Source organism: Dendrobates tinctorius, unplaced genomic scaffold (assembly GCF_039654945.1).
Source record: "Dendrobates tinctorius isolate UK_male_01 unplaced genomic scaffold, ASM3965494v1 ptg000083l, whole genome shotgun sequence".
NCBI lineage: Eukaryota > Metazoa > Chordata > Amphibia > Anura > Dendrobatidae > Dendrobates > Dendrobates tinctorius.
In genome coordinates, this window is record NW_027361751.1 from 1,252,501 (window position 1) to 1,275,723 (window position 23,223).

The 23,223-nt window shown below is 47.3% G+C and overlaps 1 protein-coding gene across 1 annotated transcript in view; it reads left to right on the forward strand.

The window, feature by feature from the left end:
- Nucleotides 1-23,223, forward strand: part of BDP1 (BDP1 general transcription factor IIIB subunit) — a 235,234-nt gene that overhangs the window by 143,198 nt on the left and 68,813 nt on the right. The window contains 3 exon segments of the mRNA XM_073584044.1: nucleotides 13,864-14,006; nucleotides 19,832-19,988; nucleotides 20,382-20,488. Of these exon segments, the coding sequence (XP_073440145.1) occupies nucleotides 13,864-14,006; nucleotides 19,832-19,988; nucleotides 20,382-20,488 (407 nt within the window).

The following is a 23,223-nucleotide window of genomic DNA, read 5'->3' on the forward strand; positions in this document are numbered from 1 at the left end:
TGTGGTTGGGGATATGTCGGGTACTATTGAATATTCTTGGAGAAGGTCATTTACTTGAGATTTTATATTCTCTGAGGATATTAGTAAATTATTGATTCTCCATGGAGAAAAATTTTGCATTATTGTACATCTCTTTAATTTGGCAGGTTACAGGAGCGTGGTCCAACCAGGTTATGTTCCCAATTTTGGCTGATTTTATATTTTGCAGGAGCCATTTGTCCACTACCTTTAGATCTATTCTTGAGTATATTTTATGTGGGTGGGAAAAGTACGTATAATCCCGTTCAGAAGTGTGAAGGACCCTCCAAGTATCATACAATTCTTCTGACAAAAAACACTGGGACAGCGCATGGAATTGGGCCTTTTTCTTTGAACACCAGGATTTATCTATGTTGGGGTTCGGAGCTATATTGAAATCCCCACAGATATTCATGGATCCTTGTTTTATTTTGGATAGTTTGGTTATAAAGTCTTTAATTAAAGTAATTTGACCTGAATTTGGTGCGTACGAGGGGCGCCTGGAAACTTCGAGGCCCACCCATGAAATCTTTTTTGCATGGTCTTGTTTTGCAATGCAATATGTTATTTAGTTAGTTGAATGGTCCCATGAGCAATCTGGATTTATTTTGATTTTTTTTGTTTCCGTTACAGCATTTTAAAGGTGGGTCGCAAGGCTGAAATATGGAAATGGAGAAGTTGGCAAAGTTCACACATCGGCTGCTGCAATTCACTCCTGTGGTTTCCAACTGCTTCAGCTATTCCCACAGATGAAAAAGCACCTTGGTGGAAGGTGGAATTGCAGCCATTGCAACAGCCGATGTGTGAACTTTGCCAACTTCTCCAACTTTGCCAAAACAAGACCATGCAAAAAAGATTTCATGGGTGGGCCTCAAAGTTTTTAGACGCCCCTCGTATATTGATGTAATTGTGTACACTTTGTTATTGATATTACATATTACTATTACACATCTGCCTTCCTCATCCAGAACCCAATCAATAAGCTGAAACGCTATGGTATCTTTTATTGCAATTGCTACACCTCTCTTCTTTTTCTCAGCATAGGACACATAGATATGGGGGTAATTTTTATGTTGTAATCTATGCGCATCCTCACGGATTAGATGAGTTTCTTGGACACATAATATGTCCGCCTTAAGTTTCTGGGCTTCCTTTCAAAGTAACGATCTTTTAAAGGGGCTATTTATGCCTTTCGCATTAATACTTGAAATCTGAAATACCATTAGTTACAGTAAAATATAAAGGAGTCAGTAAGTCACCAAATATAGGGACAACAGTAAGGAAAATAAAGGGGTTAACGTTGACACCAAATAAAACAACAAATACGATTTGTATAACTCAAAGTCCAGTTCTACGTGAACCAACTGGATACTCGTTCCTATCCAGTATTGGGGGGTGAGAATAATAGAAGAAAAAGTAAACATTATTCTCAAGTCCCTTCAACCTGCCAGCAAAACAACAAAAAAAAACTAGCAGTGGGGTGTCCCGGCGTAGGCACAGAGGGTATGTATAGTCACAGTATACTTGCGTGAGAATTAGGTCCATTCTTTGTTCAGCATCAGGGGTGTTTTCTTTAGCGGGGAGCTGGTATCTTCATCCACTGATGCCAGGGACCACTCCTGGAGCAGGGTCATGGCTTCCCTGGGAGATACAAGGATGTGAGTGACTCCGTTCTTCCTCACAATGAGCTTTACCGGGTATCCCCACTTGTAAGTGATATTGTTATCCCGCAGAATCTTGGTTGCCGATGAAAATTCCCGCCTCCTGTTCAGGGTGGTTGCAGATAAATCTGTAAAGACCAGGATATCCCGAAATCTTTCCGGAAGATCCTGCTTTGCTGTTGCTGCCCTGGTCACTGCCTCCTTGAAGTGGTAGAAATGCAGCCTGGCTATCGCGTCTCGTGGTGCGGAGCTGGGAGCAGACTTTGGCTTAGGGATCCGATGTGCCCTGTCAATCAACAAGTCTCTTTGGTCCGCTGACGGTACTAAAATTGTGAAAAAATCCGTTAGAAATGCCTTCAAGGCTTCCTCCGTCACACTCTCAGGCATTCCTCTGAAACACAATTTGTTGCGCCTGGAACGGTCTTCTAAGTCTGCAAGCTTCAGTTTTAAGGCCATAATTTCTTCATCCGCCTCATTATGCGCATCCACAAGATAGTTATGTGCTGTAGTATATTCTTCCAGGTTCCCCTCTGTGTGAGGTTCTGACGCCAATCTGCGTTATTTCTTTGTGTAATGCAGTGAAAGCCGTTATGATATCAGTATGAATGGCTTGTTTCAGGTCTCCCAGCAGGGATCTGAGTGTGGCTACATTGACTGGGTCAGATTTGAGGTCTTTAATAGAAGTTTGTGAGGGGGCGGTCAGGGCTGTGCTTTGTGACTGTAAATCATCAGTCTCTGGACCTCCAGCACTTCTAGCAGGGGAGAGGAGCAGGGACTGCAGCTTCGGTGAGAAGCTCTGTGTGGCCACGGAGTTTGCAGCTTTATTGGGGGGGTGAGACTGAAGAAATGACTCAGCGCGCGGCTCTGAGCTCTGCCACGCGCTGTTACTGCTCCTGCTGCTGCCGGCGGCCGCCATCTTGGGTCCCTCTGACCGCCGCCTCAAAGATCTGGACCTTGCCTGGCGCCTGCTCCCTCCTCTTCCCCTGCGTCATTCTTACTGCGCTCTTATCTCCGGTGCCTCCGCCGCTACTGCCTCCTGAATTGGCTTCCTCCGGTCACCGTCCTGCGCTATGAGCCGCTTTATTGCTGCTGGTGGTTGAGGAGCTCGGGCCTCGCACGTCCGCTCAGCTCCACATCTGGTCACGCCCCCCCCAGGGGCATAAAATTACATGGAAACCCCTGATAGGACCACAAAGAATTTAAATATAGGTTATTTTCTTAAACATTTGAGTGACTGATATCCCCACAATTTCTGCTTTGGACGATGTAGCACCCTTCCCAAGCTCGGGAATGTATAATCTGCCTTGTTTGGCACAATTTCATGTTGTTCAGCTTTTTTTCTCCTTCGCTTCATTGGGGGACACAGGATCATGGGTGTTATGCTGCTGCCACTAGGAGGCTGACACTAAGTAAACACAAAAAGATTATCTCCTCCTCTGCAGTATACACCCCACACACTGGCTCCAGCTGAACCAGTTCAAGATTAATGTCAGTAGGAGGCACATGTGCTCTGTTTTTCAAATCACATTTATAGCTTTTTTAAAATTTTTCTCTTTATTCTTAATTTTTCAAGGATTACAGGGGCGACAGATCCCTTAGAGGCACCGCTCTCCCCAAACTTACAACAGCTGTAAACGTGGAGTGTTGCCTCCATGCACCCCCTGCTGCACCGTTTATCATAGTTAGGCCTGAGATTTTTTTGTAGGGGCGACGGGTCCCTTCAGGGCGCCACTTTCCCCGCTTTCCGGCAACAGATGGGAACATGGAGTGTCGCCTCCATGTACCCCCTCTGAATCCAGGCAAATCCTGCTTTTAGTGCCGGACCAACAGCCCTGACCCATCCTAGGGGAGTTAGCTGTTATGAATGGGTCAACGAGGAGGAACAACAAAAAGCGAAGTCCCAGAAAGCCAGAGAGGTTGGTCACTATGCAGATTGCAGATCCCTGATCTTAACCACACAACTAACAGTAGCAGTGGAGCGTTCCTACGTTGTTCCTAGACGCCTCTTCACCGCCGGAGACTACATAAACCTAAAGCAGAGCCCCAGAGCAGACCCCAAAGGAAAAGACAGCCCCCACACATGTATTGACGGTGAAGCAAGATGAAAACACATACACAGGCAGGAAAATAGGCTGAGCAAACGATGGGGCCCGACTAACTAGAAAGGACAGGAAAGGAAAGCCACTGTCTGCAATCTGCCAAAAAACCCTACCAAAAATAATGTCCAACACGTCTGATAGCAAAATTAACCCTGAAGTCACTAGACTTCTCCCACTATATCAGCACTCTGAAATATTCTGAAACAGAGCAAAAAGAGGCCAATCTAATAAGGGACAAAAAGGCAAATTGGCAAATACAGATATATAGGAGTGGAAGTTCAGCATAGCCCCAGCAGGGGCAAGCTGACCACACAAGAAACTGAATTGACCAACAAGCGCAAGTGTGAACATTAGCAAAAAACAAACTTAACTTAAGAAGACTGGAAGAGAGCTGAAGTCCAAGACCTGAGAAGCAGACTGAATCAACAGCAGCAGGATAGGGCGTCGGCTGTCTTATATCCAGTCTGATACTCCAGAGATCCAATCGTTATCCTTCTCATCAGGTGGCAGATCACTACCACTTAAACCAACCTCACTACCTCCTGTCACCACCAGAGGGAGAACGGAAGGAGAACTCTCAACTGGAGGAGCAGAAAATGAGCTCATAACAGTTAACCCCTTGGATGTCCAGAGACACTCATGGCATCCATGCAGCCCCCACTGCATCGCTACTGATATACATTGGCGATGAAAGAAAGGTGGACGGTCCCTCTCCCCCTCCCTGCAAACGGAGTGGCGGGATAGAGGGTCCCTGCATTGTCCAAACGAGAGCAGCTGACCTGGTAACGGAAAACTCATCAGGCTTCTGCCCAGGCCCTGCGCTTCACACCACCTGCGGCTGCTTCTGCCAGGACGCACACCGCTGGTAAGATGGGCTGGGCGTGCATCCCGGGCCTCAGTATCCCCGGCGGAAGGCTCCCGCATGCCTTTTTCCCATGGCCTTTCCCCCAGCTGCGTTTCAGCAGTCTCTGGATATTTAGCCCCTGTTTTGGGCGTACTGCCGGCAGTAATCCGGAAGTTCCACCCATTTTGTAACACTGCGGCTGTGGCTCCGCCCACGATTTTGAGCTTCTCGCACATCGCAATACTTCTCCCTGTACGTGAAGCGCCGGCATCCATCTATATCCACACGGCCAGCTCTCTACACGTGCGGACAGCCAGTTCATCTTCAGAGTGGTACAGCGCATCGGGAGGACCTCTATCACTGAGCCACAGGACTCCTTGGTAAGACTCAGCTGCAGCAGATACTCATTGGGCCTCCTTTGCAGTAGTCACTGGAGACTTACAGCCACGGCCCTCCTTATTGGAGCATATCAGCAGAATCGGGGGCATACAAGGCTAACAAGACACATATAGTGTTTTTCATCTCATGTACCACCTGTCAGACTTTGCTGCCATGGTGACAGATTACGCCACTCTGCAAAGCCTGTGATCCCGAATGCGTTCAGGAGCCCTCCGCCGCTACTGAACCTAGTGTACCTAGTCCCCCTGAGTGGACTTCGTCACTGTCACAGTCCATGGCATCACTAGCCAAAGTGATAGTCTCTCTAAGATCCCTCCACTGGTTGGGGCACTCGTCTCGGAAGGTTCCTCTACTTCACGTGAACCGTCTGCCAGCAGGGGCCGTTCTCAGTCAAAAACACCTCAGGCATCTAGGCAACGGGCCCATAGCATGTCTCCTGGGCGTTCTCGTGCCTTGGCATGCGTGGGCTCCATTTCCCGCTTCCCCTCACCCGGGGTTTGTAGTGACCAGGACTCTTGAGTTCGATTCCGACATGCCTCTTGATCTAGACTCACCGAATTATCAGGCGACTGTGGGCAGTCTCATTGAAGGCCGTCAACCAGACCTTAAAGGTTGACGAGGACTCTAATTCGGTCCCGGAGCACGCGGTGTCCTTCAAGAGGACTAAACATCCTCATAGGGTTTTCTCCAACCATCCTGAGTTCCAGGACATGGTTCGACGGCATAGAGAGCGACCGGACAAACTCTTTGCTGGGCAGAAACCTATTGAGGCTAGATATCCTTTTTCTGCGGATCTGTGTAAGGAATGGGCCGAATCACCTCCAGTTGACACACCAGTCTCCTGCCTGGCCACCAAAACCCTCCTGTCCTTACCGGACGGGTCCTCGAATTTAAGATCCCACTGACCATCAGATAGAGAACCTTGCCCGTTCGGTTTTCGAAGCCTCGGGCTCGGCAGTCTCCAGGGCTGTGGAGTCGGAGTTAGTTTTGGTCAGAGTCGGTAGAAATGTACCGACTCCGACTCCAGCTTTAAAAAAAATTTATTAATATTTCATAATTGAACTTTCATATGAATTTTATAAATGTTACTCAAATATATATGTTCTATCAAACCATGAACAACAGTGATAAGCAGTTATGCTGGAGATAGAGATTTATTACTTCTTGTGTGTCACTGTTCTCCACTGCCCTTATCTAATCTTATACTTGGTTAACCTCATGCTGCCCCAACCCCCCTACTTACAATGTATGAAACTGAAAGTGAAAATGTGTTGCAAATTCTTAGTAGTAAAGCTCCTCCTCTAGACTAGATCATACTAGGTGTGCCTCTTCCAAGCATCTCACAGCTGCCTGCTACTCAGAAGAGGAAGACTGTAATAAGTATTAACCTTTCAACAAACTTTGCATCAGTTAACTGTGAGTACATGAGGAATAATAACAGTATTACTGACCACTATATCAGTTGTACGACCTGGCAATAATTTTGTACAATTGTTTTTAGGAAAAACAATTGTCATTTGGATTGTGAATGCAGAATTAAAAAACTGAGTGTCAAAGAAGCATCACATTAACTCAGCTGTATTTGAACATTTCACCATCACTCAAGATAGAAAACATTATGTCTGTCAGTGTATGACAAATGATCCAGACGAAAACAAATGCTGTGAAGCCAAGATGAGTGCATATTCAGGCAAAGATAAAAATGCTCCTACCAGAGCTTCTAATCTAAAGAGACATTTACAGCGCTTTCATCCAGAAGTACTGAAAGCAGTGGATGAGAAAGACTGCATCCAAACCAATGAACCAGTGCCCAGCTCTTCCAGCCAAACAAAGGAGCAGAGAACTTTGCAGCCATCAGTTGCAAGATATTTTGTCAGTGACAAAGTTACTGTGACAATGACAGTAGATACATTTAAAAAACAGATCATAGAGCTTGTTGTAAAGGATAGTGCCTATTTCATTATTTTCACGACCAGCTTTTATGTGTCTGAATGGGTGTTTCTCTGGAGAGAGAGAGTATTAGAAAATTAGTAATCGAAGAAGCTTTTAAACAAAAGGAAGAACTTAAAAAAACTCTCAAGGGACGCTTTCTGTTTCTTAAAATGGATGCCTGCACACGTCACAGAGTGAACTATTTTGCCATCAATGTCCGATTTGTTTGTGACAAAAATGAAATAGTTACCAAGACATTGGCAGTAAAAGACACCAAAGCTCATCACACCAGTGAGTTTCTCCAGGTCTTGGTGGAAAAGGTTCTGCAAGACTATGAACTTAAAAAAGAGCAAGTTCTTTCTGTCGTAACTGACAATGCTTCAAATATGATAAGTACTATTAAGCTAATGAATGAGAGTAATGATGGTGACCAGCAGCTAGAAGAACATTCTGGGTCCACAGACATGTTTGAAATAGAGGAACACAGTATTGTAACTGAGGAGCAAACTTAAGTTGCTTCAGATGAACAGCAACATGATAGTTTAGATGATCTTGTTGAAACTGTGTCAATATGTTCTTTCATTCATCACATGCGCTGTGTTGTGCATACGCTACAGCTGGCTATAAGAGACAGTCTGCAAGAAGGACATGCTGCTGCACTGATTGGCAAGGTGAGAAAATTGGCTACTGTTGCCAGAACCCCTAAAGTTGACTAAATTTTGAAGAGACGTGCTGGAAAAGGGGCAATTATTGATCAAGCCACACGATGGGGCAGTACTTACTTAATGATTCAGTGCTTGGTTGAACTGAAAACCTTTCTTGTAGACATGGCTAACCCTCAACTGACGCTAAATGAAAGTCAGTGGAATCAGGTGACTGAGCTGGAAAAATTGCTAGAGCACCCATTTACAGTGACTAAAAAATTACAAGCAGAGGACTTAACTCCAGGTATTTTCTTAAAGGAGTGGAAGAACCTGATGTTTCGCCTGTCCCAAAGAGGAGGGTTAATTGCAAGTGGCATTGCTACATCAATGAAACTGAGAGAGGAGCTACTATTACAAAATAACATTCTTTTGGCAGCTGTTTATGTAGACCCAATGCATCGGATTCTTCTAGATGATCAACAGCTAAGTAAAGGAAAAGAAGCTCTGTTTGAAATAGCAGTAAGGATGAAAGGGTTGCAGAACAGTCAGGAGGAACAAGAATAATTTGGTCGTCCTGCCACATCTTCACCCTCATCATCAACTGATGAATTTAATTTCGAAAAATATTTGGATCACAAGGACCGTGCAAAGCGTTCCCGCATAGAAGAAGAGTCATCCCCATCAAGGAACACAGCCAGTACATTTCAGCAGAATTTTTCATGTGCACTAAAAGAAATTGAGAAATTTGACCGTTCATCAAAAATAACAGTGCAACAAGCGATTCCTCTGTATCCTGACATTGTCAGAGATGTTGCCCGAGTGGTTACTGCTTTGCCACCAACACAAGTTAGTGTAGAGAGGTTGTTCTCTGCTCTCAAAATAATTAGATCAGATTTGAGGGCATCCATGAAGGAGGATCTGACAGAGGCAATACTTTTTCTGAGGACAAATTTATACATTTCTTCTTATTAACTGCATAAAAGTGTTTATTGCATATTTACTTACAGTTAAGAAAAGCTTATAAAAGTTATTTGCTATATTCTAATTGTATTCTAATAAATGTAGTTTTTGCTCTAAGTGGTCTGATTACTTATATGATGGTGAGAAACTGAATAAGCACGATGTTTAATATTTTACAACAGTAAATTTGTTGTTATGAATTGGCCATTTATGAAGGAGCCGGAGTCGGAGCCTGATAAAATCCAGGAGTCGGAGTCGCAACTGTGGCTTACCGACTCCACAGCCCTGGCAGTCTCTCCTTCTTTTGCTGTGGTGTGGGTAGCTAAAGCTATCGTTTCTTGGGCCGATACCCTGACCAGAAACCACTCAGGATAGTGACCTTCCCCTGGAGGCAACAAATCTGGCCAATCAGATCTCCTTGGCAGGGAATATTTGTTGCACGATTCTCTGGACTCGCCTAATTGTGCTGCAGTTAAAGCCTCACGCCATCACCATCAGACGGGCACTGTGGCGCAGGGAATGGCGAGCAGACTCTGCGTCCAAAAAGTCCCTATAGTCGTTGCCCTACCAGAGCGGTCGTTTATTTGGAGAGAAGATGGATCAGCTTATCTCGGACGCCACAGGAGGAATAAGTAAATTCCTCCCCCAGCAGAAGACTAAGCAACTTTTTTGTCAGCAACAGACACGTTTCTGGCCCTTTCACGCCAATCCTGGTTGGTCCAATGCGACCACTTCTTCTGAATCGGGAGGGGGGGACAGGGGTCCCCAGGTCTCGTATAAGACTAACCAGTCATGGAAGAGCCATCCCAAGCAATCTAGGTCTAGGTTGATTAGCTCTCGGAAACCCGCATCGGGTCACACTTATCACAGCACCTGAAAAGCATTTTTTGTGTGGTGCAGGGAACGCGGTCGTTCTCCTCTTGCCTTCTCCATTCCAACTATTTTGCAGTTCCTTCAGATCGGTCTGAACTCAGGCCTAGCACTTAGTTCCCGCAAAGGTCAGATCTCTATCTTATCAGTCTTGTTCCAGCATCGGATTGCTTCTAAGCTGTAGGTGAAGACTTTCATTCAGGGGGTCTCCCTCGTGGTACCTCCCTATAGAAGGCCGTTGGATGCCTGCCACCTTAACCCTTGTTCTGGGTGTTCTGCAGGAGGCTCACTTCGAGCTGCTACAGGATGTTTCTCTGACCCACCTTTCATGGAAGGTCGCCTTCCTTGTTGCAGTGACGTCAATCAGGCGGGTATCGGAACTGGCCACTCTTTTCTGTAGACCCCCATTCATAATTTTTCACCAGGACAAGGTGGTTCTCAGGCCGTCCCCGTACTTCTTGACCAAGGTGATCTCTTTTCACATTAACGAGGACATTGTCCTGCCCTCGTTTTGCCTGACTCCAATTCACCGTTTTAAGAGGGCCGTTCACACTCTGGAGCTGGTGAGGGCCCTCAGAAGATACGTCTCACAGATGGCTCATTCCTCAAGACGGAGTTCTTATTCGTTCTTCCTGAGGGTCACGGAAGGGACCTGCCCCTTCAAAGTTCACATGAGCCAGGTGGATACGCTCGGCTATTCAAGAGGCTTACTGCGTCAGAGGCAAGCCTATTCCAGCGGGGATTAAGGCACATTCCACTCAGTTGGTGGGTGCCTCTTGGGCCATTCGGCACCAGGCGTCGGCGGAACAGGTTTGCAAGGCTGAAACTTGGTCCAGTCTGCACACATGCTCGAAGCAGTACAGCATTCAAACTAAGGCTTCCGCAGATGCGGGCCTGGGCAGACGGATCTTGCAAGCGGCAGCAGCGCATTTCTAGACTGTTGGTACATGGGGTTTGGTCTGTTCTGTCGGTTCCCCACCCAAGGACTGCTTTAGGATGTCCCATGGTCCTGTGTCCCCCAATGAGATGAAGGAGAAACAGGGATTTTTGTGTACTCACCGTAAAATCCTTTTCTCTGAGCCACTCATTGGGGGACACCACACCCACCCTGATGGCTTGAGTATGTTCTTCGGTTTGACGTTTTCTATACTCTCACAGTATGTTCTTGTTTTTTCCTAGTGCTTTGTCACGGAACTGGTTCGGCTGGAGCCAGTGGGCGGGTGTATACTGCAGACGATGAGCTTAATTTTTTTGTGCTTACTTAGTCAGCCTTGTAGTGGCAGCAGCATAACACCCGTGGTCCTGTGTCCCCAATGAGTGGCTCAGAGATATGGATTTTACGGTGTGCACACAAAAATCCCTGTTTTTATTATTGGATAGACTTTGCTATAGTTGAATGCAATATTAATAGGTTAAAGAGAACATCTTATGACCTGACTTTTAACCCCTTACTGACATGACATATGATGTACTGATATGTCATATGCCCCGATTTAATCAGGCATCATGTGCCTCTAACAGCCGTGGGTGCAGCAGAGCTGTTAACCTGTCAAATTCTGCTGTCAATCTCTGACAGCGTCATTTAACACGTCAGCGGGGGGGTTGTCATTACACCCGCCTATTGGGGCACTGATGGGTTGTCATGACAACCGGGGATCAGCTGAAGACCCCTGTGAACGTCATCACGATCCTGTGACAGCCAGTGTTTATCATTCATAGGAGATTGATTTTGACTGTACATAGCAATGCTGAAGCCCTGCTATGTATAGTACAAGCCATAAGACGATTGCAGGTTCAGGTCCCCAAAGGGGACTATTTAATACAGTAAAAAGTTCAAATAAACTGTCCCTTTTGCACCATTAAACATAAAATAATTTTAAAGGGAACCGGTCACCAGTTTTTGAGCCTATGAACAAATGCCACCACCTTTATCTGCTCCTGTGCTGCATTCCGCAAATGTGTCTGTCAGCTCCTGATTCCCCCTGTATGCTCCCAAAAATACCATTTGATATGCTCCCGCGCTGTATGTAAATAAGTGGTCCGGTCCGATGGGCGTTCTTGCTGCGACCTCTCTCTCTCCTCTCTCCTCTCTGCTCCTAATCGCAAGCGCATAGTTGTGATTGATGTGAATGGCGAACTGAGATCTCGCACCTGTGCAGTAGCTTCATTCAATTGACATCCCAGGGCGCTTGCACAGTTCTGTTTAATGCTCTGCTCACAGTAGGGCAGAGCAGAGTGCGCTTGCACGGTCCTGTGAGGCTATTGTGCAAGCTCTCAGTTTATGTGGATGATGCATCACATCAATCAAAGCAGGAGGGCGCAATTAGGAGCAGAGAAGAGAGACGTACTCCGCAGCCAAGACGCCCATCGGACCTGATCATTTACATACAGCGCGGGAGCATATCAAATTGTATTTTTGGGGGCATACAGGAGGAGTTAGGAGCTGATTGACACGCTTGTGGAATGCAGCACAGGAGCAGTTAAAGGTGGTGGCATTTGTTCATAGGCTCAAGAACGGGTGACAGGTTCCCTTTAAAAACGTCTGTTTAAGATGCAAAAAATAAGCCCTCAAATAGACCCATATCCTAAAAATTGAAACAATTACGGCTCTCAGAAAAATGTATACACCAAAAAGGTGTTTCTTTGTTTTTTTTCCCGCAATTCCAAATTTCTTTTTCACCACTTAAATAAATTTAAAAAAAAAAACAGTACATGTTTGTTATATTTGTGCTCGTACTGACATGGGGAATCATATTGCCTGGTCAGTTTTACCATATAGAAATCGTAAATAAACCCCAAACACCACCCCCTCCCTCAAAAACAAAAATTGTGACATTGCACTTATTTGCAATTTCAAGGCACTTGAAAAAATGTTCCTGCATCACATGACAACTTGTCCTGCAAAAAGTCCTCATATGCTATATTGATGGAAAAGTAAAAAAGGTATGCCTCTTGGGGAGCAAAAAATGGAAATGGCCACAGCATCAAGGGGAATAAAGTGTTAGAACACTATTATAAAGCAATTGTGCTTCCATGATATATTTAGGTTGTGACTTTCTTGCTTGTGAGGTAGATTTTGCATTGGTTTTATAGAATGACAAGTTTCCAAAAAAAGGAAAAGTTCCCTATTTCTCACATTTTAGCCCTTACCCATCCAGCACTCTGAAAGTTCCAGTGGTCTTTGTTTTCAAACTGCAAGCACGTGTCCACTGCAGCCAATCTGTAGCATTCACGTACCATATTACTGCCATCCCAGCTCCGAACTGAGCGGTGGGGCCAGCAGTGTATGGCACGTGATAAAAATAGATGAGCCAAAGAAAGGGTCTAAAGGACAGGTCTGTCTGAAGACCATTTTGCAAACTAAGTAATTGTAAGAAGCACTTTGGCAACGGTTAGGCTATGTGCACACGTTACGGAATTGCCGCAGAAATTTCCGCGGGAATTCCGTAATTCCATTCCTCAGGAAATATGAGCGAAAACTGCATTTTAATTCCCGCCTATTTCCCGTGGAAAAACTAGCGATTTGCAAGCGTAATTAGCTTGCAGAATGCTAGCGTTTTCCAAGCGATCTGTAGCATCGCTTGGAAAACTGACAGGTTGGTCACACTCGTCAAATATAGTGTTTGACTAGTGTGACCAACTTTTTACTATTGAGGCTGCAAGATCTAATGTTAAAAATAATTAAAAAAAAAAAAAATTGTGTTCTTCTCATCTTCCGGCGTCCCACGCAGCGTCCCCGATCCTCGCGATGCTCCCGGCAGGTCCCGTTCCCAGTAATGCATTGCGGCAATGACCTTTGATGACGTCTCGGTCTCGCGAGACCGCGACGTCATCAAAGGTCATTGCCGCAATGCATCACTGGGAACGGGACCTGCCGGGAGCATCGCGCAGGCCTGGTGACGCTGCGAGGGACATCGGAAGGTGAGAATATTATTTTTTAATTTTAATTCTATTTTTTACAGGGATATGGTACCCAGAGCCTGGAGGAGAATCTCCTCTCCTCCAGCCCGTGGGTACCATCCGCAAATGTTCTGCTTACTTTTCGGATGGTTGGCACAGCCACATGCGGAAAGTAAGCAGAACAATGCATTCCTATGTGTGCGGAATCGCCATGATTCCGCAAAATTAATGAGCATGCTGCGTATTTTTCTGCGATGCGATTCTGCCTTGGAAATATCCGCAGCATTAGCACAGCATTGCGGCATCCCATAGGATTGCATGGGATGCGTATTGTTTTGCGTTTCCGCTGCAAAATCGCGCGTTTAAAAACGCTGCGAAAACGCAAAAAAAGCGCTACGTGTGAGCACAGCCTTATAATTTAGTCCCAGCTCTGTGGATAATTATTTCTTGGTGGTGAAATTCTGCCAGGGCTCATCATTATGGGGAAAAAGAAACTTGACATTTTGCCTGCTTTTTCTTCCTTTATGTGTTGGCAGGTTCCTGGGAACGAATCAGGAGCAGCCTCCTTGCTGGCAAAAAATATTGAAAAAAGTTTTGTTACTGGAGATGATTCACTTACCATGAAAAAATCTGATGATGGCGCATCTCCCGGGACGTCTGTGGAGTCTACACCTGCCATGTATGTTTCTTTGTGTAACAATCTCATTCACACTTCATTGTTGTTCTGAGCTTCCTTGCGTTTTAAAGTGCTTTATTATAGTATAATTGAAGATCAATTCTGAAACTAGACCTAGATTTTTGGTCCTTCATGCAATAGAATTTGTTAAATTTATTAGGAGGGAGACATTGAACTTGAAGTGTAATTTTTGTCTTGATTTCTCCTACTTATCATGGCGCTTGAATTGCCTATGATCGTTGGAGGTCTGGTTCTCGAGACTACCCCCCTTCTTATCTTTCCCTCTCCCCCGTCTCACCCCCCACCCCTTTCTCATCTCCTCTCCCACTCTCTTCTTATCTTACCCTCCCAAATTCCTCATCCCCCTTCCCTTCCCCTCCACCTATCATGAAATGTGCAGCTCAGTAGACGGGAGAGCATAGCCTCACTATGAGCGTGCACAGCCCGGAGTACGGATTCAATAAAAAGCATCGGCTTCCTAGCAGCACAGCATATAGGAACACATTGCTCCTGTCTGGGCGCACCCTCTGTTTGCGCTGGGGAGATCCATAAGTCTGCAGTGACAGTCATTTTAGGCCGGACAACACACTAAAATGGCTACTGTGCCTTGATTGATGTACTTACCGCCACAGCTCTGATTTCACACACTGGGTGGGACATCAGTCAGGGCGAGTTTACAGATTTTGTTTTAGTCCCATCAGCAGCAGTGCCAAGATGACTTTTGAGCATTGCTCATGACTGCGTTCTAAGTCCAATTTCTCTTTCCTTATAAAATCAGCAGTTTGAACATGGGGTAATCTACAAATTTCTCCATCGCCTCATTGGGGGACACAGGATCATGGGTGTTATGCTGCTGCCACTAGGAGGCTGACACTAAGTAGATAAAAAAAAAATTAGCTCCTCTGAAGTATGCATCCACACACTGACTCCAGCCAAACCAGTTCAAAGCTCAGTGTCCGAAAGAGACACATGTGCTCTGACTTTCAGACCACATATATAGCTCAAAGGATTACAGAGGGCCGATGGATCTCTTAAGGGCACCGCTCTCCCCAAACCTTCAACAGGTGGTGACGTGGAGTGTCGCCTCCACATACCCCCTCTTGCATTGTTTTTACTGGTATGCGTGTGATATTCTCCAGGGGCGATGGGTCCCTTCACGGCACCGCTCTCCCCACATCAGCAACCGATTGGAAAGTGGAGTGTCACCTCCACTTACCCCCCCCCCCCCCCCCGCATCCAGGCTCATCTCGCTTTTCTTTTTGTGCGCCGGACCAACAGCCCTGATCCATCCTTGTGGAGTTAACTCCTTGGATGTCCAGAGGCGCTTACATCGCCCCTGATGAACAGTGGTGATGGATGGAAGGCGAATGGTTGCTCTCCTCCTCTGACCACGGAGTGTGTGGGTGCAAGGCTACTGCACCTTCCACTCTCAAACCGCTGCCCTGGAAGTGGTCTTTTGCTTCCTTAATCACCTGTGGCGACTCTATGCCGGGACACACAGCACTGGTAATATGGGCTGGCTGTGCCTCTGAGTCACGGCAGAGGGCTCCCGCAGAAAGGCTGTGAGCGCTATTTCCTGTGGCGTCCCCCCTCCCCCGGGTGCCCCTCCTGCCGGCGGCAGAAATTTATTTTAAAAGCAGTGGCCAGGACTCTGCGTCCTATTTTGAGCTACCCCTTGACCTAAGTCTCACCGGATTATCAGGCAACGGTGGACAGTCTCATTGAGGCCGTCAACCAGACTTTAAAGGTTGACGAGGACCCTAATTCTGTCCCAGAACACGCGGTTTTCGAAGCCTTGGGCTCGGCAATCTCTCCTTCTTTTGCCGCGGTGTGGGTAGCTAAAGCTATGGCCTCTTGAGCAGGACCCTTCAAGATTGTAACCTTTCCCCGGAAGCAGCAGACATGGCCAATCAGATTTCCTTGGCTGGAGAATATTTGTTGCACGCATCCCTAGACTCGGTTAACTGTGCTGCGCTTGCAGCCTCAAACGCCATCACCATCCGATGGGCACTGTGGCTCAGGGAATGGCGTGCGGACTCTGTGCCCAAAAAGTCCCTGACGTCTCTGCCCTACCAGAGCGGTCGTTTATTTGGAGGGAAGCTGGATCAGCTTATCTCGGACGCCACAGGAGGAAAGAGTAAATTCCTTCACCAGCAGAAGACTATGCGACCTTTTAGTCGTCAACAACAGACATGTTTCTGGTCCTTTCGTAGCAATTCCTGTAGGCCCAATGCTACTACCTCTTCTGGATCGGGGCATTCCCCTAATGGGAACAGGGTTCCCCAGGTCTCATATAAGACCAACCAGTTATGGAAGGGCTGACCCAAGCAAACTAGATCTAAGGGATACAGGTCAATAACTCACTTCCTTATCCGGTTGACACCAGCAGAGTAGGCGGACGTCTACTCCTATTTCGTCATATCTGGCTCTCTGTCATCCACGACGAATTGGTCAGAGACCTAATGTCTTACGGATTCAAGATGGATTTCTTCCCGTCCTCCGGCACGGTTCTTCCCCTCCAAAACAGATTTCTACCTAGTCATCGATTTGTTACGTCAAGACTGCATCATCATTCCGGTCCCAGAAAACAAGGGGTTCTACTTGAACTTATTCGTGGTTCTGAAGAAGGACGGAATGATAGGGCCATTCTGGATCTGAAGCTCCTAAACACGTTTGTCATAGTCTGTCATTTCAGGATGGAGTCCCTCCACTCTGTCATCACATCGATGGAGAAGGGGGGAGGAGTTCCTAGCATCCATCGACATCCGGGATGCTTATCTTCATCCTGATTTTTCCTCCTCGCGAAAGGTTCCTGCATTTCGCCATCCGCGAGGGACATTTCCAATTTACAGATATGCCCTTCCGCCTCGCCACCGCTCCCAGTGGGTTCACAAAGGTCATGGTGGCCGTCGTGTCCATTCTGCCACACCTGCATGACCTTCTGATAAAGGGCCGTCTTTCCAAACCTCTGCGGAGTGCGTCTGTATCACCTTCAATACACTTTCTTGCCTGGGCTGGCTGATAAACTTAAACAAATCTTCCCTGGTCCCAAATCAGCAGATATCCTTTTTGGGAATCACCCTGGACAAGTCCCGAGGGTTGGTGATTCTCCCTCAAGACAAGGTCATAGCCCTTCAACAAGGAGCTCGGGCATTTTGTCTCATTTCCTCACTCTATCCGATTTGGCATGTGAGTCCTGGTCAAGATGGTGGCAGCGATGGAAGCTGTTCCCTTTGCCTATCTACACCTCTCTGCTCTGCAACTTGTGCTTCTATCGGCCTTGAACAGGAACCCGTTCTCACTCGACTGTCTATGCTGCTTGCCTCCGCGGGTCAAGCGGGCGCTCAGGTGGTGGACGTTGCGGTCTTTCCTCACCCAGGGGAAATCTTTTCTCCCGGTTCAATGGCTGGTGGTCACCACCGATGCCAGTCTTCTCGGCTGGGGGCTGTCTTCCCTTATCACACTGCCCAGTGGCGCTGTTCGCCTCGGGAGTCGCTTCTTCCGATCAACGTCCTGGAAATACGGGCGATTCGGTTGACCCTGCGGCGGTTCCATCACCTTCTGGCGGGTCAGCCCATCCGAATACAGTTGGACAACGCCACGGCTGTGGCGTGTATCAACCATCAGGGGGGCACCCGCAGTAGGGCGGCAATGCGCGAAGAGGAACAAATTTTACGCTGGGCCGAGATGACCCACTCAGTCATCTCAGCAGTTCACATCCCGGGCGTAGAAAACTGGGCGGCAGGCTTCCTCAGCTGTCAGGGTCACTTCATCCGGAGGTCTTCCAACAGATTTGTCATCGCTGGGGAACTCCGGACGTGGACCTGATGGCATCAAGGCTAAACGCCAAGGTGCCAGAGTTCATAGCTCGGTCCCTTTATCCAGAGGTTATTGGGGCAGATGCACTGGTACTTCCGTGGCGTCAATTTCATCTTCCTTACGTGTTTGCCCCCACTTCTGTTACTTCCGATGGTTATCAGGAAGATCAAGACCGAAAGGTTCCCGGTGATCCTAGTCGCTCCAGATTGGCCTTGCTGGGTGTGGTACACTGAGTTGCTCGTCGTCGACGTTCCCTGGTAACTACCGATTCGACCAGATTTACGCTCCCAGGGCCTGATTTGCCACCAGAACTCAGAGGCCCTGTGTTTAACGGGCCTGGCTGTTGAATCCGGGGTCCTAACCCAAGCTGGGTTTTCCCAAGAAGTGGTTTCCACTAGGATTAGCGCTCAGAAACCTGCATCGGTGCGCATTTATAAGCGGTTTTCGCATGGTGCAGGGAATGCAGTCGTTCTCCTGTTGCCTTCTCCATCCCTTCTATTTTGGAGTTCCTTCAGACTGGTCTGGACTCAGGCCTAGCGCTTAGTTCCCTCAAAGTCCAAATCTCTGCCTTGTCAGTTTTGCCTTATCAGTTTTGTTCCAGCGCTGGATTGCTTCTAAGCCACAGGTGAAGACTTTCATTTAGGGGTCTCCCACGTGATACACCACCCTATAGAAAGCCATTGGATGCCTGGGACCTTAACTTAGTCCTGGTTGTCCTACAGGAGGCTCTGTTTGAGCTGCTGCAGGAAGTCTCTCTGGCTCACCTTTCATAGAAGATCGCCTTCCTGGTTGCAGTGACATCGATCAGTTGGGTATCTGAGCTAGTCGCTCTTTCCTGTCGAGCTGCTTTTCTAATTTTTCACCAGGACCAGGTGGTCTCTTCTTTTTACCTTAATGAGGACATTGTCTTGCCCTCATTTTGCCCAGTACCAGTACACCGTTTTGAGAGAGGGCTCTCCACACTCTGGATCTAGTGTGGGCTCTTAGAAGGTACATCTCCCGTACAGCGTCCTTCCGCAAGACGTTCTTCCTGAGGGTCACAGTAAGTGATTGGCCGCTTCAAAGTCCACAATAGCCAGGTTGATACGCTCTTCTATTCACGAGTCCTACCGTGTCAGAGGCAAGCCTATCCCACCAGGGATAAAGGCACACTCTACTCGGTCGGTAGGTCATTTGGAACCAGGCGTCGGCGGAACAGGTTTGCAAGGCTGCGACCTAGTCCAGTCTGCACACCTTCTCGAAGCACTACAACATTGACACTCAGGCCTCCCCAGATGCAGACCTGGGAAGAAGGATCTGCAGGCGACAGTAGCACATCTCTAAGCAGCTGGCACATGGGGTTTGTTCTGCTATGTTTTTTCCTCACCCAGGGACTGCTTTAGGATGTCCCATTGTCCTGAGTCCCCCAATGAGGTGACGGAGATGCAGAAATTTTTGTGTACTCACTGTAAAATCCTTGTTTCAGAGCAACTCAATGAAGGACAAAGAACCCTCCCTGTTTGCCTCATGACTTGTGTATGTTCTTTGGTTTGACGTTTTATACCCTCATATGATGTTCATGATCTCCTACTGCTTTCACTGAACTAGTTCGGCTGGAGTCAGTGTGTGGGTGTATACTGCAGAGGAGGAGCTAAACTTTTTGTATCTTACTGCCAGCCTCCTAGTGGCAGCAGCATAACACCCATGGTCCTGTGTCTCCCAATGAGTGGCTCGGCGATAAGGATTTTACGGTGAGTACACAAAAATCCCTGTTTTTCTATGGGTCTTGAAACATGCTACAGGTGATTTATTAACAATTTTGATGACCGGTTCTCTTTAATTGTTTTACCACTATTATGTTTAATTGGTTTTTACTTGGGCATTGAATGATTTTCTAATATGACATGATGTAAGATTTCCTTTCACAGATCTAAGAGCAGAAACAAAGGGGTTTGGACACTGTATAGAGTTATGTATTTAATGCATTATTTGAACCCGGATTGGAAGCTAGCTAAAGATCTGTTTTACAGAATTGATAAAGAAAAGAATGCATCTGATGAAGAAAGAAAGATGTTGAAGCCAGTTGTGACAAGGGGTAGACTGCAAAGACCAAAGCCAAATTTAAGCAGATCCGCTCCAAGATCAGCAGTGACTGCTCCATCCATGTCTGCTGTGCAGGGAAACAGTGTAAGAAATGTTGAATAGTAACGTGACTCTGGCAGTGATTTTATTCCTCTCTCAAATGTGTGTACGGCTGATTACTATTGAAGCTGTATGGCCGCCCAAATGGGTTATTCCCTCCTTAGCCTTTCATGGCTGAAACATCAATAACTCTCCCCCAGCTCCAACCCTGTGAGGCTACAGAGACAGCCGAGAGCAGCAGAGCTCACTCTGTTTCTTTAAGAAAGGAAGTTACCGAAATGGCGTGGCAGAGCAAGCTATACTGTTCCCATAACTCCGATTTATAAAAACTGTGCTAGTGGTGTTCAGAAATAAATATATGCTCGATGGCGGTTCTAATAACTACACCATTGGTATAAGATTAAAAAGATTAATTCTGATATGTTCCTGTAATTTTAGGATGATTCCAATATTTCAGTGGATTCGGAAATGTTAACAGATCCAGAGAATAAATCGTCTGCGATAAAAGATACATGTGACGGAGCTGCTGTTACAGCGCTTGCCCGGTAAGGGATATTCATTTTGGCATTGTACATTTGAAAAACAAAGAATTGAGACTTGTCTGTTACTGGCTGCCAGAACAGCATATGCGATCAGCTAACATTACTGTGTTCTGTGGGCAGCTATACATATCCGTACAGGAGGAATGTCTTGCGCACTGTTGATGGTGCATTTGCTGTGACCATTTTCTTTATCTCTTCATTGGGTGACATAGGTAACCATGGGTGTATGCTGCTGTCGCTAGGAGGCTGACACTAGGCAAAAAAGGAAAATAGCTTCTCCTCCACAGTATACTCCCACCAACAGGCACAGAGCACCTCAGTTTAAGCTTAGTGTCAGTAGGAGGCAGGATCCCACATCCAAAGTTTTCCTTTTAAGGTTTCCTGTTGTGTTTTTATTAATCTTTTTTCTTTGTCTTTCAGGTTCTTCTTCGTCTTCAGGGTAACGGTGTAATTTCTCACCCTGTTTTCCCACATTTATGCGACCGAGGGAGCAGTGTGGTATCACCCACATTGCCCACTCTCAGACCCGCAAGGCAGAACCTAATCCCCTGTCACCTTCAAGGGTGCTTCAGGATTATTCCCGGTGGCCGGTCCTACCCTTTTCCCCACCTCACCGCTCTTTTCGGAGATGGATGGGAGGAAGTCATCAGTGGTGGCCTTCCCCCTTCTTGTAAGAGGTTGACGCTGTCTTCTGCACTGTATGGAGACGGAGCGGGAAGGAGGATTTCACATAAGTGACCCCCATCCACCCGGGGGCTCCTTATGGCATCCTCATCTGTGAAGAGGAACCGGGGCGCACCTTGTAGGAATGTATGTTTCCTTCCCCGTAGTTGGACAGGTCCGGGAAATGTTACTGTCTCTTCACACATGGGACAGGGCGACCGTGATGTACTAGTCCTCGCGCAGAGGCGGCCATCCCCCCCCCCCCCCCCCTTTTTTTTCTGGCCGCGCCACCTCACAGCTTTCTTTGGCCACTCACCACCGCGCTTTTAAATTGCGCGCTCTTTCCAGCCCAATAGCAGGGCTTGCTTGCTCTTTCTCTCTCCCGCAGACCTGGCCACACTCCCCGCTTCACAGCGAGCGTCTTCTCGGCGCTCTTTTGATCCTATCACGGAGCTTCCCCTCCCTGCCAGTACACGCCCCGGCGATTTAGCCAATCATAGGGGTACTTTCTCTTTTCCTCACCAAACGGCAGCTCAGTCACAATCACCGCAGTTCATTGCGCTTGCCGTGACACAGCACAGCCAATGCTCCATTACAGCTTGTGCCTCAGCAGACTGGATTGTCACTGCTTGCTCTCCCTCGGCATCGAAGCTCTGCACATCTATCACAGGGGAATACAGCCAGTCTTGCAGCACTTCTGTTCATCGCTGATATCGGGTAGGCTCTGTCCTCCCTCTCCCTTTTTCTGTCCTCCCTCTCCCTTTTTCTGTCCTCCCTCTCCCTTTTTCTGTCCTCCCTCTCCCTTTTTCTGTCCTCCCTCTCCCTTTTTCTGTCCTCCCTCTCCCTTTTTCTGTCCTCCCTCTCCCTTTTTCTGTCCTCCTAAATAGCCCTTCACAGCAGTATTACCAAGGCACGACATATGCCCAACCCTAGAGAGGCTTCTTTTTGCACCCCTAAGCCTACTGTGATTCACTACGCCTGTGCCATCTGCAAAAGAAAGTGGTCTTCAGGTCAGCCTTCCTCTTTCTGACAGTTTTGCAGTCCTTCCACCATGTCTGACCCACAGGAACCCCCTAACACCTGGGATGAGAGCACCCCTTCCTCCGTAGTGGGCTGTTGCCATTTCAGTCGGTCTCCGGCCTGACAAAAGTATCACAGTCCCTGGTCCAGGTCCTGGAGCGACTTCGACACTTGTCTACTGCCACCAGTGCTCCGAACGTCTCTCACAGTGATTTGCATGCATCTGTACACAACCTTCGTGGTTACAGATCGGCTACAAAGCCAAGGAAGCTGGCTCTTTCCAGTTCGTTCTCCGGTTCCCTCTGCATCCTCCAGGATACATTCCTCACCCCATGCCCCCTCCTTGGAGGCAGCTCTTAGGTCGGATGCGGATTCCCAGGCTGAGTCTGATACAGACTAAGTCTCAGGATATGGTCAATAGCCTTATCTTGGCAATTACTCAAACTCTTAACCTAAAGGAGGACAAGCCACCTGCTCAGGAGCACTCCGTTTCCTTCAAACGGGTAAAACTTCCTTTCCAGACTTTTCCCAATCACAGGGAATTTGAAGCGATTTATGTCTAAACACTGGGAACACCCTGAAAAGTGCTTCCCGGAAAGGAAGCAGTTAGACGGTCTTTATCCCTTTAGCCCAGACCTCGTTAGTAGATGGACTTATATGGACCCGCCGGTTTTTCGCCTGTCTTCCAAGACCGTCTTGTCTTTGCCGGACAGTGCATCTCTTAAGGACTCTACGGATAGACAGATTGAGTCCTTGGCTTAGTGAGCCTTTAAAGCAGCTGGCGCCTCCCTCCGCCCCATTCTTGCCTCCACCTGGGTGGCGAAGTCCATGTCTGCTTGAGCAAGAATGCTTAATCAGGGTATCCTAGTGGAAACCCCTCCGGATAAGCTGACCGATTTGACAGACCAGATTGCCCATGCCGGTAAATATCTTCTGAACACCTCCTTGGATGCGGCCGGTTGTTCCGCCAGGGCTACCAGCAATATCCTTGCTATATGCCACATTTTTTGGTTGAAAGCGTGGAATGCTGATCCACCATCGAAAAAGTCCCTCAC